Raw genomic sequence first — 20,548 nt, forward strand, 5'->3', positions numbered from 1 at the left:
TATTATATTACAGTCATTTAGCAGACGCTTTTATCCAAAGCGACTTACAATCAGTAGTATATTACATATCATTCACCCATTCACACACTGATGACAGGCTACCATCAAGGTGCCACCATCAGACTCTAACTAACATTCATTCACATCCAGTCCACACCGATGGCAAACCTTCGGGAGCAACTTGGGGTTAAGTGCTTGCCCAGGGACACATCGATGAACCGGGTATCAAACCACCGACCCTCTGATTGGAGAACTACCTTGCTCTCCACTACGCCACAGCCGCCCTATTTGTTGTTGAAGTTGAAGATGAACGAACAGTTTAGAGATCAGAAGTTTTGGATTTTTTCATATGAAGTCACACAAACACATTCATCACTTACACTAGAGCCACATACCTTTGGTCCTATCGATTGATAGAAGAAACGCACTGCATGAGGTGAAACATTTTCTTTTTATTATTCATTTTACATATTAGGTGTCAACGCAGAGTATACATGTACAAACGTAATTTCTCCAAAAATACATCAAACTGAACTTGGACTTGACTACTTATCAGAAAAAAAAAAGAAGAAAGACTACATCTCCCAAAATAAACGATGTTCCTCACTGTTGACGTCTTCATTTCCTCCTTTTTTTTTTTTTTTTTTTTTAAAGTTTTTAAACGAATCGGGGGTTGAGTTCCACGTCGAGTACGACCTATAACAAGCACTTGACGGGTATGGACATACCATAGAAAACACACGAATACATTCATCACCATCGCCTAGAAAGGTTCAACACACCCCCTTCCCTAATAAACTACAGTCAAATAGTCACTGAGGAGGATGACAATTGCAATTAAACATAATTTCACTGGCCTGAAACGTACGCAGGAGATAATCTCAACAGAGAGGTCAGGTTTTTGGAAATAAAATCTGAGATACTTGCATTGGTTTGATTATAACAGTATAAATGCTGTATTCGTCCTTCGCTGTTGTCAAACTTAAACTGTAATCCAGTCTTTCCTGAAAGATAAAACTGACGAATGTGTGAGTTGTATCGCACGGATTGCTGAAATAAACCTCTGTATAAAATATAAACTCTGAAAACTTGCACCACAGTATTTCTAGATTTATGTAACCTGTTTGCACGAAAGATAAAATCCAACTCCAGCAACTTCACTTGCATTATGAATTCCTACTTTAAATTATAGACTGTTAGACCCTGGAAGAAACTACAGGTTTGAGTTAGGAGTCGGGCCTATCAGTGTCTTCTTTACCTGTACTGTTGCTTTGAACGCAAAGGATTTAACTCCCCTGTGACGAGAAACTGAACCTGAACTGGACCTTTAGCTGATCTTCATGACATGTAACAGCCGTCAAAAACAAAAACCAAAGAAAAAAAACAAAACGCATTCTTTCAAAATCATTTCCATTCTGATGACTTCAAAACAGACATTTCAAAAAACAGGTATATTTCTTTTTTGTTTGGAATGTACAGTAACATCACAGTCCTGTCCTGATTCAAACAGCTCTACTCAACATCATAACCGGTCCTTGTTACCCATGGAGTTGTATCTGTCAACTGAAAAAAGAGCCATCCTCTCGTCTAGTAGCAATATGGCCTCGCTCATCTCTCCGTCGTCTGATTGGTCGACTCGGGTCGGCAGACCAACCGGCAGGTACGCAACCCATTTAGGCACTATTCAACCACGTCAGAAAAATAAGATAAAAGTTATTCGATCATAGCAATATATTGTGAATATATAATTCTATCTATAAAACAAAAGCCCTCTGGTGGCTCCTATTTCTAATACGGTAGTCTAAATGTAAATTATGTAAAATCTAACATAACAGATAAGTAACCCCATAATAACGTGTATACAATCTCTTATTAACATACCGCAATGAGAAATAAATAAATATGAAAACCTCCGGAGAGTCTGTTGTTTATGAAGTCTGGGCAGATGCCAGGGCTCAACCAATGCTGTCAGAGCGCCCATAAGCAAGGCATTAAAATGACAATACAGTACAAGACTGGCTGTACTGCTCCGCTTCATCCTGGCCAATAAAAGGTTACTGCTATTTCTATTTTATTCTGTGAGCAGCCAGCAGCCACCAGCCAGCTGTCATGACGCCGCTCAGTGATGAAGACAGGCCATTCATCACTGTTTATTTTCTGGGCTAATTCTCTCACTGAGCTCCACGTGAACATTAACTATCCGTTGATGAATGAGCAACTGTAACAGTGATGGCTGATGGAAGTGTGTTGGCTACTGGCTGTTTGTCTTGCTCAGCTTCTGGATATCCATGTCAAATGATCTGGAAAGTATTTTTGTTACCTTTACATAGAAAAAGGGGTTAAATCTGAGACTTTCTTCTTTTTAAACAAAGCACTGATTAGCTGATTTGACATCTAGATGTGTAGACTAAATTTGGTTTGAAAATAGAATCAGCCAGGCTAAAGATAATCCTTATTTTAACAGCATTTTAAGGTGCAGTGTGTGGGATTTGGCGCCATCTAGCGGCAACGCTGCAGATTGCAACCAACTGAAACTGCAACCGTGTGCCAAGCGAATAAATCCTCCGAAATTCTACACACTGTTCCTTTAAATGATTATAATTCAGTTCAAATTATGGTTTAACATTAACATTTTGTAATTGTAACACTGGTAAAAGCGCTTTTTCACAAAAAAGAGCTGTTTTTTAACCTTGAACTTCTTTCCAGATGTTTTTTTGCGTAAAAGCCACATTGAGGGGTTCATTTTTTATTAATTTCTCAAAGCTTTTGACCTGTTTTAACTTGTATTGTTTTTCTAAAATCATTTTTGGTAAATAAACTTATTCGCTCTCTTGCAGAGAGTTGGGTAAGAGGATCAATAACAGTCTCCTTGCTGTATCTTCATAATAACAACACAGACAGTGGTATCAATCAAAATCATTCCCTTTAAATTAGCAACATGTTGTCTAAATGACAAGCAGTGGAAGTTCACAAAATAATACTTTTCAATTTTTGCGATATTACTCGAGCCATGAAAAAGCAGTAATCTTTTTTTTCTAGATGTCTTGTACTGTACTGTTGCTTATCTACAGTGCTGTGTATCAAGATATGGTTACAATTAAAGATTATTAAATATTCTTGGATTTGAAAAGATTTACAAATCATCCGGAGGTTTAAATATCTTCGTCCTCATCACTGTTAAACATGATCAATGCAAAGGCATATTCCAAAGTTAACAGTACAAATATCAGAGAAACACTAGCAAAGAGGGACATTTAGTAACGAGTAGTGAGTTAGAATGATGGTGATTCTATGAGAGCAACCTGGATTTGCAACGTGTCGAGATTCTTTTCTGTTTTGTTTGTTTGTACTTTAAACACTGCCACGTTTTACACACATAGCGTTCCTGTGGCAACTGCAAAACAGTCATTGCGTCTCGCGTTTAATCCCTTCGAGTCAGTACAAATTCACGTTCTCCCACTCCACCAGGTACTGCACCTTCCCGTCCGGCGTGACGCGCCTCGCCAAGATCCTCACCGCCTCCCCTCCTCCCCAGCTCCTGGCCACTGTCCCGTCCCCACCTCCGACTACCACCCCACCTCCTCCACCTCCACCGCCACCTCCTCCTCCTCCTCCTCCTCCTCCTCCTCCTCCTCCGCCTCCGCCTCCGCCCCCTACGCCGCCCCCTACGCCCATACCGGCCTGATATGGGGGCATGTCCCGTAGGATGAGGGGCTCCAGCTGCTTCTGCCCCGGCTGGTGTTGGTGGTTGTTGTGTTGGTGGGTGTGATGGTGCTGGTGGGAGTGGTTGTGGTGGTTGTGATGGCTGCCGTTGGAGTTGAGGGGGTATGGGTAGCAAGGTGGTGGTACTCTGCAGGTGTCCTCCACGCTAAGAAAGGAGATGAAGACAAGGACAGGCGTCAGGATCCGGGACTGAATCATCCAGGTTTTGGTTTACGATCTCAAACGTACTGCAACACCAAAGATTCATTAAAATGCTTTTCAAAGTTACAAATACAATTATGTAAAAAACTAAATAACATGTAAATCCTGAACTATTTGTCATCACCACAAACATAAAGTAAACTTAATATGTCAAAAAGACTTAAAGCTGCTTTAATCAATGTTGTTTTAAAATGATGTATCAAATGAACATTTATGATTTACTCATAATGATGAACTCACTCAGATTTATCACCAAACTACAGAGCATTTTAGCATCTTTTGGGTCATTGTTTTGTTTTTTTCGGACGCAACTTTCGGTTCACTCTCATTGTTAACGTCAAACTCATTTCCTGCAGTTACCTGCCCAGCTACCTGCCCAGCTACCTGCCCAAAACCAAACAGGCAGGCGGATAGAATTAGCATTAGCTGGTGGATATAGTAGAGCATGTTGGCAGCTAAACAGACAGAATATTTCCCTCAATAGGTGAACCAAGAAAGAGCTAACTGGAAACTGTCGGGTGGTCCAAAAAAACGACTCCAAATGAAAGTTAATGTTGCTCCCTGTCTGCTGGACGTGTAAATAAGCAGCTGTTTGCTAACACGTTTCCAACCAAATAAAAGATAACTACTCTGTACAAGAGTCACATTTCTGAATACCAATTAGAAGAATTTGACAGTTGACAGCATTTTAATATATTTCTTTGAGAAAAATAAACATTGTAACACAACTCAATAAGGTCCAAAGAGGCCGAGTGGAAAAATGGAAACAAGTGATAACCTATTAAATGTGTAAAAGTCTTGAAAACTTCTGATTTACTGATATTACATGCTGTCATCTCATGTTGAAACGCATCAACAGGGACATAGAGTATTTTGTATGAAACAGCTTGACAAATGCTAATATGTACAACTGTTATAGTGATAAGTTATTTAGTACTCACAAATCTCCTGCTTTTTTAAAGCTACTCTGAAATACTGCATATTTACAACCAAGGCTACTTAAGGTTATGTGGTAAAAAAATAAAAACTGAAGTAACGTGTAAATCAGCTGTGTAACTGCCAAATTGTCCTTATTTCTTATTCTGTGTATTGTGAAAAGGGTCCTCAAGAGCTACAGTAGGACTCAAAGACCCCCCATGTACAAAGAAGGACGACGGATGAGTAAAACCTGTTGTAGTGATGGAGACTCCTGGAGAGGGCAGTATTTCCGTTGTAGGTGCTGTGGTACAGAGCATACATCCGCTTGGGAGGAGAGCTGTGGACGGGACGCACAGGGGTTAAAGACGACAACTGCTCTGCAAAACTATATAGACAGAAAGAGGTTTATTTTTTAGGTCACATGATGATATTATTTGATAAATAAAGTATTTTCTCTCATAGTATTTTGCCTGTGTTGAACTGCTGTGGTCAATGTCAGGGACATTTAGACAGCCTTTCCAGCATTAACAAAGTACTAAAGTTCAAATGCAGTTTTCAAGGAACAGTTTGTAACATTTTTCAACCTAAATTAGCGCACTTAATGTTTGTTTTTTTCATTTATAAAATCATGCTAGAAAAAGGTGAGAAACTTTCCCATTGCCAGTAGACGAATAGCCTTCCCTTTTTTAGTTTCTGGCGTGTCACGTAATGTCGCGAACACGCCCAAACAGGGTTAATATACGGTGAAATGTTACGGTGTTTACTTCTTTTTCATTCTTTCAAACTTGGTGCCGAATGATTTGAAACCATGTTCGAGCACTGCTATGACGAAGACAAATTAAATTGTGGCTGAGATGACGAAAAAAAGCAAAGGAGAGGAGGCGAAAGTTAGCATGTCCTGATAAATACCCATAAATGCTGAAGATTACATTTTCCTGGGAATTAATGCAAATTGTAACCTTTCCCACTCAAGATGAAGGCCGTATTTAGGTGGGTGTTAAGCTTTGTTTATACTTGCGCTTGGCGAGCATGCACGTAGGCGTTTATGCTCAACGCCCTGTTCCTCGCATTATTCTCCGAAAACACCAGAGGGCGTACAAACAAAAATGTGAAGAATAAAAAAAGAAAAAAACCCAAAAACTGTTACCTTAATAAATAAACCGACCTAAAACGCCGAGGAGGAATTGCAATTAACTGTAAACTCATACATCTCATATTCATGGACTACTGTACACCCCTTACCTCAAACTAAGCTCCTCCTCTGACTTCCTGGAGTTGTACAGGTTGGCCCCTCCCATGTAGCCATGGCAACATGGCAGCAGCTCAATGGGGTTGGCAGCAACCGGGGGTGGACAAGCCTGGGCACAGGAGACACACACAGATCAGCTTGTGTCTGGATGCCAACACCATCACAGGAGTCAATCAAGCTCTGATACCTCCTGTATAGGGAACGTTGAGCTTTGTGATAGATATGTGACGATAAAGAAAATCAGAGTGAAAACATTTACAAACAGAGTTAATATCATTTTTTTTAGAGCTTGAATTACATGTTCCTGCCTTGCCTGAGAGGAAATATGGGCAGATAAGTCTATAAGTCCATCCTAACAGATTTAATGGATGTGAGTCACATCATCAGGCACTTAAATGTATCACCTCCATCGCACATCTCATGGAGCTGTCTGGTTAGCGAGGCAGCTCTCCTGACACAAAGACTCACGACCCATGAAAAGCAAAAAAAACACCAGAGCATCACCAGAGCCATCAATCACCGGAGAACGTCATCTGTGGGAACGCCAGCCAAAGGTTGCTGCATTTCTCAACGCCGGACTGTGACATATGGCACCACACTCCTGACCATTATCATTCTCTTCTCCAGCATTACTATTAGGACAGGAGATTATTATTCAGTGGCCTGAGTCGACGTCTGTGCCTTTAAATGGATGCGTTCTGTCAACACTGCACTGCCAAGGTGCCAGCGCCACCTGGCCGAACTGTAATCGACTGCAAAGTGCACTTGGAAGTGATCCCGGGCTTCACATATCAGCACTCCTCCCCCGTCTCACTTCTCTCCCCCCCCAATCCCCAGCGACAACGAAACCTGCTCCTCCAAGACGGACGGAGATTAGCATCAATCAGAGCGGCACAATGGGGCCTGGATGTGCCAGAGTGAAAACGAGTGCTCTGCTGGAGAGTATTGTTCCAGGATTACTGTATGCGCACATACACGCTATCAGAGTGTTGTGTAGGAGGACCCGGCACAATGAGCGTTCACCGTTATGAATGCTGGGTAAAAATAGTAACTGCCACATGTTTCATTTCGATCCGCTGGGAATTGTGTTTGATGATCATGATAAATGTGGTGCTGAACTTCAGATGTTGATGAAATACATGAGCGGGTTTTCGTGCAGCCAAGTTTGTGTTTGAATTATAGATTTTTAACCGAGGCACAAGCACGACACTTCATCTCCCGCACGCTACCTTTACTCCAACCGTAGACCTGTCTAAAGCATCAGCAGGCATTAAAGTACAGCGATACGCAGAGGAAGAATACTGAGGCACTGAGCTGCACTGTTGAAAGACACGCAGACTGATTCAGACTGCGAAATGAACCTCCGTCTGACGTTGCGTTCTGACTGACAGGTTATTTGGATCGCAGAGAGCTGTTTACCTGGATGCATTTTTTTTTTTTCAAAAAGGAAAAGGAAAAAATATAGAATCAGAGAGGGTTTTGTGGCCCAGACCTCCCTCCTCGCCCTGAGCTGGAGACAGAGGCACTGACCTGTGTCTCCATGATGCGACGCTTTGATTTACGCGACTCCGGCCCCCCCACTCTCCTCTGGCAGGGTAGTGACAACGGGCTGAAGTGAACAGAAACACACATAAATTAATATGCAAGCACAAGCAAACACACACACACACACACACACACACACACACACACACACACACACACACACACACACAGTCCCTGTGTGCATTGTTTAGTTTGTTAGTCGGTCCCCATAAAAGCCTACTGAGAGGTGTAAAATACATGATGATGAGAACAGTGAGATGAGATACTGAATCATTTGTATGCTTTATATTAGTAATACATACATATATATCTCTCTCTATATATATTAATTTGATTATTTATTTGGTTATTTATATATATACATATATATATTTATTTATTGATTTATTTGCTTATTTATTTATTTATATATAAATATATATATATTTATTGATTTATTTGCTTATTTATTTATATATATATATATATATATATATATGAGGCCAAATATCATCAGCAGGAGGTTGAAAAATATGGAAAGAATTTTTCTCCCTCATTGCTTTTCTTCTTGTTCTTCTGCTTAAAACTGAACGTTGACTCCTCAAGCTTGTTTCCTGAAAAATGAATTGAGGTCGAAAAACCCCTAAAGGCTAAAATGTCAATTACTATCCACAAATATCCCAAAAATGCAGACTGGAATGAACAACATTCTCTTAACTTTTGCTCTAATTAGAGACATAAAGGTGGTACGAATGTAAATGTATATTTTGTCCAAAAGAAAAGACCCCAGTTATAAAGACCGAAAAGGATTTACCCTTGTGGTAGCATGAATGTTTTGCATGGTAATGTTGTTTTGGTAGCCGACTGGTTAAACGGCCTGTAACATAACTGAAAGGTTGCTGGTTCAATTGCAACCTGGGACTTTTGTTGCATGTCATCCTGTCAAATGTCCAACAGAGGCCAGAAAACCAAAAAATATTCTTTGAGAAAGTATTACACAGAAATCAGGCCATGATTATGAGATATGTTGTGTATGAAGTTGACATTTTGGCACCGTCTGACATGAAAAAGAGTTGACTGTGCCTTCTGGAGAGCATTAATGTTCTCAGTATATTTTGTGACAATCTGCCCTTTAGATATTTCTATATTTAAATATCCCCCAGTGTTTTGCATTCATTTATGATAATTTGACCAAAGGGTGGAGAGAAAGAGAAAAAAGCTTATTGAGATGAGGTTCAGTCTCATCTCAATAATTTAAAAAAACATCAGACAGTAGTTTTGGAACTGAAATGATTATGGAACATACTGTAGAAGATGGTGTAAGTCAAGGGGAACTGTTGACTTGGTAAATCAGGGGATCATTTAAATCATCAGAAATTATTCTTCTGTTTAGGATTGACAAACTGAGACACCGACAACCGACACCACTATCTTTAGTCCCAGCTGCTAACAGGGCAAAAACCTTTAAATAACTTTACATATCACATTGTGAACAGTCTGTGTGAATATAAGTTTGTGTGTTTGTGCAGTGTGACTTTGACTATTGTATTCGTTACTACTCGTTGCCAGCTAAGTTGAGAAAGTATAAATGTACACAGCTACATGTCTGGGAAAGGATAAACCTAAGCCTCTCCATTCGACCGCAGGAACTCTCTCCGGGAACTAGAAACCTTTTGAGGAACTCATTGCATATCAAATGAAGGCACCAGGTTCTAAATAAATCTGGGGACATTTTTCGGGGAACATTTAACCCATAAAGACCCTGTTTGGAGGGTAGTATTATTTGAAAGTACTGGAGCTTTCGAGCTGGGGTTTGCAGGGATGACCTTGGCTGATTGGTCAAACACAGACACACACACTTCACCGTGTACAGTTTCATTCATAAAATAAGGAACTCTAGGATCCATTGAGGAACCTTTTAATTCCTTGCAAAGTAGTCTTGGGACTAAAATCACCAGGAACTTCTTGGTGGAAACACAGCGTAACATTTTTGCCGTCTTAACATTGTCCGTTTGGGAAAAAGCAAACTGACTTCTCTCTAGACAAAGCGAGCATCTTACATATCTGTCAGAAAGAGGGGTGGAGCCTAAAGCGATACCAGCCAATAAGATCAGTGTCTCTGGCTGACAACAGGAAAACTTGCAGCTTTTAGCTTTAGATGAGCAAAGGGAACTAGAGGATGAATTACTGAAGATATGGATTTTTTCACAAATTAAATGATTTTATTTTGTAATTCACTTTAAGACTGCCAATGAGTCCATTGCCTGAATGCCGAAAGGCAGACTACAGGACACGTACACACACACACACACACACACACACACACACACACACACACACACACACACACACACACACACACACACACACACACACACACACACACACACACTTATGGATGTACAAACGTAAGCACTCAGGGGGCTTAACTCTGTTTTAGGAGAATAATAAGACACTGACACTTGTGCTGGCATATGAAAATAGCAGCCCCTTTGATTCGCATGTTAATTGTTCATGCGTAATGACTATTTGCCCTGTGGGAATCCCCGAGCTGTTATTGAGATAAGAGCTGAAAGGAGAGGCGCTGTCCTTACACTGACCTTCTCCGGTGCGTGATGTTGATAGGCTGGTCGGTGATGAGGGGCGACGAATCGGACGTCAGCGGAGGTGGGGCTCGGACCTGAAGCCCAAAAAGACACTTCTTCTTCTTGATCTCCTTTCCAGAGACAAACCTGGGGCAGTAAATACATTATTTTTTTCCATTACTCCTCTTTGATGCTAATAATGAATTTTACATTGTGTAACATGTTCTTATTCTCCTGATGAAAAAGTAGACTCATGGACATTTCAAAGTCAATGACTGGGTAATCAAGTTTACATAATTAGAGCAGCGTTCAATGAAAACCCACTAAAAGCAATTAGACCTCTTGACTGTTTTTTGTGATTTAATACCAACAACTTGTGTTCTCTTCTAACAAGACAAATAAAAAAAAAAAGCACCATCATTTCATCTGGTCTAATTGGCAGCTACATTTAATTCAAAGCCACACATTTAATTTTTCTCATTTCAGCCACGGAGTACTAAGAAGACCCGTCTATTCATGGAGCGCTGCTCATCAATCCAGTCGTGTGTGGTCGGTGTTTATTCTTCTCATCATATGCGGTGACTTACCTGTCCTTGTGGGAGTTCAGAGCGTTGAGGAGATTGTGACAGCGGTCTTGCCTTGGCGTGTCAGAGAGCTAGAGGACAGACAGGAATGAAAAATCAAAGCCGTGTTTACACAGTGGACGGCCATCAGACAGAAAACCTTTGATGCATAGGACAGGTTCTTCTTTTTTACGGATGTTGACAGAAATCATGTTGGTGTGGAATAGTAGAGCTACATGGCTGTAAAAAGCCTGCAGCCATGTGATGACGGGACAAACAATATTTTTTTAAATGTCTTTTAAAAAGCAGCTTAAAGGAGAATCCAAAACCTCACAGGAAATGCTCAGATAATTCCCCCTGGTGTGTATTTCTATCTACCAGTCCAGGGACTTGTAGCACTGTAGTTTGAGGACTCGTCAAAACTCATTCATGTTTGCAAATAAGTGTCGAAAATCTCGGACCTAGAGCTTAAAAAGGTTCAATGTCAAACAAAATTCTTAGTCGTGTTCCCCTTTAAGCCGACGTAGAGGTCAGGTTTTTTTTTTTTTACTTTAAAAATGTACTTTAATGGCGGCTAATAGGCTTCATGTCTCAAATGCAAAACCGGGCAGGCAGCATTTCACATCATTTCATCATGGTGCTTGAACGGGGAAATATCAATACCGCGCCCAGGAGCAAAGAGTCCCAATTCTCATTGGTGAAGGACAGGATTTCATGGTCAAAATCAAAGTACTTCCTCTTGCAGCACAGCGAGAGATGGTAGAGCACTAAGTGAGCCAAATCCATCCTGCGTTTAAAAAAAAATATATACATATAAGAAACAGGTAAAACATAAAACAACATATTTACATGTTTAAGAATATTTGTCAGCCTACTTGATATACCACATTTTTGTTACTATATAAATATATTGTTACAATGAATTATCAACATCAATATGCGCTGTGTTGTTTTGTGAAGTAGCATTGTCTAGACATTTAAAGGGCAGGTCCATCTGCGTTCATTCTTGTGTTATTAAAATGGAAACACCTTCTTAGCCGTGAGCAAAAAGCAGTTAAGTAGGTTACCAAAGTAAGCTATCAACAAGCTAATGAATGATGTAAACTTTAGCACTAGCTGAGTGAATATAAACTGTGCTAAGTTTGGAAATAACTGAAAGGGTTAGTTTGGATATTTCTGAAATGGGGTTGTATGTCAAATGTCAAATTAAAGTTATTTTTCAATGGAGTCGGGTGGCTTTCAAGAGAGGTCAGTTCCCTGTCGGAAAAGGGTGTCTGACCTCAATATAAAACAGCGGTGAACGGGAGCAGCAGAAAATTATTTTATCAGTTTAATAGTACCCTATATTAGGAATATTGAGGAACTGAAGTTATTATATCGCTCTATTGAAAGACTCCATTAACAGAAAACATTATTTTACCTCACAGCACACAGGAGTTGCTGGTCTACGGCTGCATCGATCGGTTAGTTTGTGTTATTGTGTGATTGTCAAGAATGTGATGTCCACACAGCAGAACATTGTTTAGCATTGCTTGCTTACTCCTGTCTCGTTCAAACTGGAAGCAGGCCGACCGCTATCTAAGTTACTGTATATATATATATATATATATATATATATATATATATATATATGTAGCACATATATGTAGTAAGGTTTTTAGAGGGGCTTAGGAAAATAACGTTTTGGCGCAAAAACATACGTACTTTTGGATTTTAATATTTCAGGGAAACCTCTAGGAAGCTACAGAATGATATAAAAACCTGTAAAAAATGTAAATAATGGACCTGCCCTTTAAGTTTCCTCTCAACCTAGACATGGAATGTACTGAAAAATTAACTTTTTTCTGTTGTTAATTACGTATTTAAATTTGCTATGTGAAAGTAAATTGGTTTTAACTCCTTTATTTAGCTGCAAACATGTCGGTAAAGGTTTTACTGTTAACATCACCAGGTCATGGGTAGTCTCTGGATGGTCTCTGGTCCCTTTGAACACACTGAGCACTGGAACTGATAAAACCTAAAGAAGACACATGAGGAAAAAACATGAAAATGAGCATCATGTGACTTGATGTGAGATATCATCCATCCTAAAAAAAAAGGTATTTTTCATCTCTTTGATTAATGTTTGTCATTTATAAAAAAAAAAACAGCTGTCATCTTTAATTTTGTCTTTATGCTTTGCTGCAAAATCTCTGTGAAAACTATTTTTGCGCAGACATCTTATAATTTAGTCCAAGTGCTTCATGTACAAAGTGATTTCTCCCCCTTTACCTCCCTTGCAGTCTACACATGTCTCTGTTCTCTAGATATTTTATCACACAAATCAGCCTGAACTGAAAATAAGCAGACAGGTGTATTACTTTCCTTATAATAACATTCTGTTGTGGGTGACCCTGAAAACTCAGCTCAGCAACAATGTGTGCATCTGTCCCTTTCACGGTATATGCATATGTTTCTCTGAAGGTCATTGAGGAAAGATGAAGCGCAGACACAGTATGACGGCAGCAAATGCTTGCTATTCCAACTGTGAACTCGGGCTTCACTCTTCCTCCATCACCTGCTCAGCAGATGTTGTACCAATCCAGCCTCGCTCTCCCCCAACTGTCAATCTAAATCTAATCCCTCCTTTTCTCCCCCCTACTCTCAGACAGGTTTCGGCAATAACACGGTGTCAGGGTGGGTGTGGAGCGCGGTCGGCTAACACAGGTGGTTAATGACAATAATGACTTAATGGATGGACACATTATATTACACGCTTGAGACGCAGCATCTCGTATATCCTCCCCTTCATCATCTCTGATCAACTACCGGGGAGGTGATTCGTTCCTTTTACTCCGAGTGTGTGAGGAGCTCTTGTCCCTGTAGCACAAGTCAGTGAGCACATTAACATGCTCACTAATGATGTAGTCCTAAGCTAATTAAGGTAGTTCTCTGACAAGTGAAGCTGTCATGGAGACGTCTTCATGTGATTATCTTAATCAGACTGGAATCTACTGCTGAGACGAGTTGCAGGCTTAAATGCGCTGATTTTCTCTTGATTATATCATTATAAATTGAATATATTTGGGGTTTTTGAACGTTTTTTTGACGAAACAAGCCATTTGAAGATGTCACCTCTGTCTGAGAAATTACAATGTGTCTTTTTTTTCACTATTTTGTGACATTTTATAGATTAAAAGATTAATCAATTAACAAAATACATTGTCGACAGATCATATGAAAATGAAAATAAAAAGTTTGCAATCAAAGTATATTTAACTCAGCTAGGATAAATTGTTTTTCTGCTCTAGCCTGAATATTGGACCTTGCAAAGTCAACAACATGTGGTGAGTGACCACTAAATAAAAAACTTTGAAAAATCAATACAAACCAGGTCAACAGCAAAGTCACATATCTCACAGAAAAAACACATTCCAATTATTAGATCCTGACAGAAATATCAGCAAGATATTGTCGGCTAATATTGACTTCACACGCATATATATCTGTATCGGCATATATTTTGACAGATTAAGCAAATTGAAAGTGCGGGTTTCTATTTGCTTATCGGATTGCTTACAGTTTTACAGGCTATATTTTTATTTGTATTTAATAGCAATAGACGATTTTTGCTTTAACTTGTAATTATGAAGTAAATGTTGACGTAATGGCTTTAGAATAATGACACCACCTGCGTTTAGATTGATTGGTTGGCTTTCAATATGCAATTCTGTCTGGCTCGATTTAGCGTTTTTGTTTTCCCCAGGTAGCTATCCTCACCTACCAAAAAGTATCAATGTTAGCTAGGGAGGAGTTAAAAAGTTGTCCATTGCCACTTTAATTTCTTAATCTTGATTTCTTTGATCAGTGCAAAAAACTGTTTGATCAGTGTACCATTTCTCTTTAACACGGAAATATTGATAACTGCTTCACAAAAAGTAAAGCTGAGTTGTGGTCTGCATATGAACATATTCAGAGGGTCAACATTTTTTATGTTTATGACAGATTCCTTAATATTCATTACGATGACAAAGTTATAATTCTGAATATTAAGAATCCAGATCTTTTTAACGCTCAGTAACGCACCTGTCTCCATACAGCAGAGGCTTGGTTAGACACTGTGTGCAGGCCTCGTGGAACCACTGACCACAGCTTCCACACTGCAACATCTTCAGGTTCCACCTGCAGTCCAACAACAGGAAAACATCAAGACACTTCAAGCACATCAATGAATGCATGTGTCTAACATCTGCCACCAGACACGTTTGTATTTATGCACGATTGAGTGAAGACTGAAGCCTGATGACTGCGGCTGACAGTTCTCATTTTCTGAGCTGAAATGTGTCTTCAGGTGTAAACTCCCACCGGACCCATCGGGGAGTTTGTTTTATACTTATTTATGTGCCAAGTGGGTGGGGTTTGTTACATAAGAAAAAGAGTGCAATATAAGCAAAGAAGCAAAACACAAAATCATAAACTGCGAATGCATTAAAAAGAGTTTGGTGCGATTTTTTGTCTTTGATTGACGCCTAACGTGGCAGTATCTGAACTGATGCAGCCAACATCTCTCACATCATTCAGAGAGAGTCACAACAAGCTCAAAGAAATCCTGCAAATACAGTTTGACACATGTCTGATATGCTGCATGCAATTTGCAAATAATCCACAAGACGACTTTGACTGAGATGAGATCACGCTTTCACAGAAAACGCCAAATGTTAAATTGCACACATGAGCTGTACATTCAAACTTAAACTGGCCTCTGCAGTGTCACTCACTCTCCAGGTCCGGCACAGTAGCAGTAGCACTGCTGCTGATTGGTCAGATGCTGCGGGTCCCAGTCTAAAGAGGACAGCTGGTAGGGAAGCCGGAGTTTCATAAATTGCATGAGCCGGGCGAAGCGTCCCCTCTTCAGTGCCCCGCCTCTCTGAAAAAACACAATTTTAGGACAGAACTGATTGGTCGGCGAACCCTCAAATCACTGTCATGTCGGAGCAGCGAGGGAGACGGATCGCATTCGTTGGGGAGAAAGCAATTCGTCTCATTTTATTGTAGGTCAGCTGTGAGAGATAGTGTCCGAAAAGCAGCGGAAGTCTGGACAATGAGATATGGACGTTGACCGATTGACAATTAACCGCGTGCTTTCTCATCTCATATCTACAGAACTGGAGCACATGTGATTGATTGACTTTAAATGTACTTCTCTCAACTTCGGCGTAGTTTCTCAGCTTCATAACTATTGATTCTTCATGATTTCTTGGACACAATGTAGAAGATCTAATATTGAAGTCAATAACTGAGGGAATTAGTGTTCTTTTGCCTCCAATAAACACATTTTCTGCTGTACACAACAGTATAGTGGCAGTAAAAGCCTGATATATTTGACTGGATGTCTCCCATATTACAACACTGAATGTTTATTTTTTTCCCCCCAGAGTGTGAGACGGAGAGATTAGCAGCCTGACCTTGGTTGCGACTGCAAAGACACATTGCCGACATATCCACGAATCGCTGTCAGCTTCCGGTTCGATGGCTGGCGTGTGGCACTCTGGATGATAACCTGTAATGGGAGGAGGAGGCAGAGCGTTTAATTCGTGTTTACAAGACAGACAGCCGGAGTGATGATAATGGCAGAGCGGCTCCATGTTTAGGGATCTGCTGGTTTGTTTCATAGGCATGCAAAAAAACATTTTACTTTACTTTTTTGCATCCAGGGAGCAGGCAGTATGTTTGACTGCTTTTTCCCCCAAAACAAACTGTCAGCAAACCTGTTAGTCTGACAGAGCCGTGAAGATATGACGGTATAATCTGCTGCCCTTTCCTGATGGTGCATCCTGCTGCAGAGTGTCTGTAAAACTTCTTCCCACTTGCACTTCACTATATCTCATTTCATCCTTTAAACTTTTAAAGGGACAGTTCACCCCAAAATCCTGCTGGGCTATTGATAAATCTAGGTTGTTTTGGTGTGTGCCTAGTTCGGCCGTAGGAAATTGTGAATTGTTGAGAATGCATTTGGGATTTTGGGGTTGAAAAACTCCCTCTCGACTCAAAAATGTGTTGTAAATTCACTCGGATGTTTTATCCTTCAATGTGCAGAATGATGTGTGTGCAGAGTTTGAGACCAGACAGGTGTTTTCAGTTTGAAGTTTCTCTGTTCTCACTTTAAATCTGAGTTCAAGGCGAGTACAAAAGAGCACGATTGACATGTTTGGAAGCCGGTGCACATACAACTGAGAGTGGACTTTACAGTGAAGTAGGATATGTCTTAAAATAAGATAATCCTTTATTAGTTTAGTTAGCTTTATTACATTTACAATTGTGTCCAGGAGTTGATTTTTGCATATTCATAGATTCTAGATTTTTCCATGAGGAAGAAGGAGCGGGTGTAGTTTTTCTGAATTTTTAACGACGTAATTGATGCGGTTTAAAACTTTTTTTTTTTGTCTTTAAATTTGTCCGGTGGGTATATTTAAATTAGCAACAAGCCTATGAAGGGACAACCTTTGGCATTTAAGTCTATAAATGAAGCTCCAAGTCTTTGGGCATCTTATCATTTTTATTCCAGCCAGGATGCAAGTGCAACAATTAATTTCTATCATTTCCGATAAATGGTTTTCTGTCATATTGTTTTTTCAGTTTTTTTTAAACAGCGATGCTGTTGTTTATTGTACTGTGTCAAATCTTCAAGGTCAGTACAAGAACTGGTGGAGATCCAGCGTTTGACAGCGTATGATGAGGCGAGCTTCCTTACCGTGGCGACATTTAAGACAATTTATGAGGGGTTCTTTAAGAGGCGGAGCGTCACAAATACAGCAAACTTCTTCCACTCCAGCAGCGACTGATGCAAACAGAGAAAGACAGAGAGAGGCAGGGGAGGGGAGGAAGTAAACGTGAAGGAGGAAGACAGAGAGGGAGGGAGGGAGAGAGAGAGAGAGAGAGAGAGAGAGCAGTCAACGGCATTAATTTATGTATATTGATTCACATCCTTGCCACCTCATTGATTTCAGTGTCTCCTGCACCCTTTCAGATTTCACTTCGTTTGACGGGCGGATATTCAGGCCGGTCCTAACAAGCGTCCAACTTCCCCCTTTCGCTTGATGTTAGGTGGAGTGGGGGCGCCGTTTCCCTTAAGAGTCATTAATCTAATAAATTCATAAATAGACTCTAATGTACCAATTACACCTCGCCGTGCCCCGATCAGAATACTCAGAGTACTCAGCATCATAACCTAGAATTTGACTCTGTAATTGTTCTTTCCAGCATTTTTCTTGCAGCGACAATTCAAAGATCCTGACGCAAATGTTGCAAAAACACTGAAAAGTTTTAAGCTCACATATGGCAACGAATCAGAAAAGTATTCCTCCAACTCCTCGGGTAAAGTTTCAGAGTGCAAACAAACACCTTAAGTTCGAGTACAGCTGAGCTTATGTGCATTTAATACTCAATATAAGAACCTAGAAGAAACATGAAGTGCTCCCAACAGGAAGCTATTTAACTCTTCTAGCTGAGGGGAGAAAAGAAATGATAAAAAAAAGTTCTTCTTACACGAGTGAATGTCCTTCCTCAGCACCCAGAACTCCGAGTTGTCCTCAAATCTCACCAGACAACATTGCTTGACTCCATCTACCTGAGAGGGAGATAGCAGGTGAGCGGGAATGATTGACAAAACTAAATGGAAGTCTTTTCAAAATCCAGGTGAACACACTCACTGACACACACACACACACACACACAAGTCTTTCTGTCACACACACACACACACTCACTCACTCCCACATGCACTTACTCTTTTCACATTGCCTAGGTACAGTAGTCCATCACTCCATCGAGCCAACACATCATCTCCTTCACTTACTCCCCCCATCCTGAGGAGATAGACAGAGAGGGGAGAGAGAGAGGGAAATAGAGACAGAGGAGAGAGAGAGAGAGAGAGAGGAGAGAGGGGAGGGAGAGCAGGGCTCATGTGAAATGGAAATCCGATTTATTCGCTGAATACTTTGCTGCCATTGCTGACAGAGGGGGTTTATGGCCCCGGCGTTTCGGCTGGCTCTCAGACAGACGGGCTTCGGTGCAAAGGGGTTAAAAATCCCCCCCCCCCCCCCCCTCCCCCCCCCCACCCCCCAACACTACCCCCCCCCCCTCCTCCTTTTAGATCAGAGCATAACGACAGCCTGTATCCTCCACAGTGAAAGATGAGAGTGAGTACACAACCAGAGAGCAAGACAAATGATTACTGCACACATGAAACGCAAACACACACACACACACACACACACACACACACACACACACACACACACACACACACACACACACACAGACAGACAGAAAAAAAAAAAAAAAAACACTGCATGATGACTGCTGCAATACAGTTTGATTGAATGAGCAAAGATCAGTGTGCGGCTGTTTGAAAGCATCCGACAGGCACTTTGCTGCTTTTTCTCTTCTTCTCTCCCAAACATCTTAAAAACTTGAATAGATGCATGCGGGCATTCATCTCTGCCAGCATTTGTTCCAGTGCATGCACTCAAGTCAAGACAGACGCAGGATGCACAACAGTGCATGTTAGCCTTTTGTGGATCACAGAAAACAAAAAAAGGGGAAATCAGGCAGATTGTGCACACAGAGAGAGAGAGAGACAGAGAGAGAGAGAGAGAGAGAGAGAGAGAGAGAGCTGTGTGCCGGTTGAAGGGTACCTGTCAAGTCGAACTCCTCTCCGCCGGGGTCACGGTGATTTCCTGGGCAGCCTGGTACATGAAATGCCCCTCTCATCTGCTGTGGATCTCCGCTGCCCAATTACTGCCCGCACGGATGCGCAGCCTGCGTGGTCGCAAAAAGTGGATGATGTGCATGTATGTCCCTGTCTGTGCGTGTGTGTGTGTGTGTGTGTGTGTCAGTCAAGCGAGGAGGAGGAGGTGGAGGTGGAGGAGGAAGAGGAGGAGGAAAGGGGGGAAAAGGCGACTGACTGTCCGTCCGTCTCTCAGCCTAGTTTGTCCGTCCTCCGCGATGCCGTTTCGTCATGTTCCCGTCGCTTTTTTTTGTCTCCCCCCTCCTCCTCTCCATCCTCTCCATCCTCCCTCTCTCTCTCCTCCTCTCCGCCTCCACCTATTGATGCTATTAAGGCGTTTTTTCTTTTCTTTCTTTCTTTTTTTTCTTTATTGTCAGAGCAGCGTCGGAATCAAGCCGCCAGAGACGCCATCACCACCGCTGCTTCTCTCTCTCCACACCGACTTGTTGTGACGCAGACATAAAACACCGAGATGGAGTGGGAGGGAGATAGGGGGGGAAAAGGTGGAGGTGGGAGGTGTGTGGTGGTGTGGGGTCGTCCTCCACCTCCACCGTCTGAGAGACTGACCCTAAATGGTTGTGACAAGGTGGGAGTGTGATGTCTGGCGTTAAAGGAAAGCCAGCAGGGAGCAGCGAGCAGCGGCGGGAGCCAATTAAGCGAACCAATTAACGAGTTTAGCCGCCTCATTAATTGGGCTCAAACAGGAGGGACCAGCCAAGTTTAGGGAAACCCCGTAGGGAAAAGTTTTTTAAACTGAGACGGCCGAGCGGACACTTAAACTTGTCTCAACCCATATTAATTATAAGCCTCAGTGTTATGTCAGTTATATAGGATATTAAGGGGTGTGTTTGCTTTCTGTGTTAAAGGGGTGATTGGACGTTATGACAACTCTTCTGATATAAAAGTAAGAGTTTAGAATGACATTTATATATCATATCATTTATTGTAATATCAAAGCACACTTGCAGGTGTAATTATCTCACTAATATGCATCACATTAATTATACATTTTTAAATT

The 20,548-nt window shown here is 41.1% G+C and overlaps 1 protein-coding gene across 1 annotated transcript; it reads right to left on the reverse strand.

The window, feature by feature from the left end:
- Positions 1-3,390: 3,390 nt before the first annotated feature.
- On the reverse strand, positions 3,391-19,793 carry phf1 (PHD finger protein 1). Its single transcript, XM_054622173.1, has 15 exons — positions 19,439-19,793; positions 18,529-18,607; positions 18,288-18,369; positions 17,494-17,580; positions 16,208-16,302; positions 15,521-15,669; positions 14,829-14,924; positions 12,712-12,780; positions 11,427-11,550; positions 10,788-10,855; positions 10,210-10,347; positions 7,622-7,700; positions 6,085-6,200; positions 5,093-5,179; positions 3,391-3,868 (listed from the first exon to the last, which is right to left on the reverse strand). The coding sequence occupies exons 2-15, from the start codon at positions 18,604-18,606 to the stop codon at positions 3,436-3,438; spliced, it is 1,701 nt and encodes a 566-aa protein (XP_054478148.1). The 5' UTR covers position 18,607; positions 19,439-19,793; the 3' UTR covers positions 3,391-3,435.
- Between the last annotated feature and the right edge of the window lie 755 nt (positions 19,794-20,548).

This window comes from Anoplopoma fimbria, chromosome 20 (genome assembly GCF_027596085.1).
Source record: "Anoplopoma fimbria isolate UVic2021 breed Golden Eagle Sablefish chromosome 20, Afim_UVic_2022, whole genome shotgun sequence".
NCBI lineage: Eukaryota > Metazoa > Chordata > Actinopteri > Perciformes > Anoplopomatidae > Anoplopoma > Anoplopoma fimbria.

Excerpts from the sequence above, each read along its gene's own strand:
- phf1 (XM_054622173.1), bottom strand. The coding sequence starts at position 18,606 with ATGGGGGGAGTAAGTGAAGGAGATGATGTGTTGGCTCGATGGAGTGAT. Across the intron at positions 16,303-17,493 it reads TTGTCTTAAATGTCGCCACG|GTTATCATCCAGAGTGCCAC; the intron begins GTAAGGAAGCTC and ends CTCCCATTACAG. Across the intron at positions 12,781-14,828 it reads CCTCTGCTGTATGGAGACAG|GTTTTATCAGTTCCAGTGCT; the intron begins GTGCGTTACTGA and ends TGTCTTCTTTAG.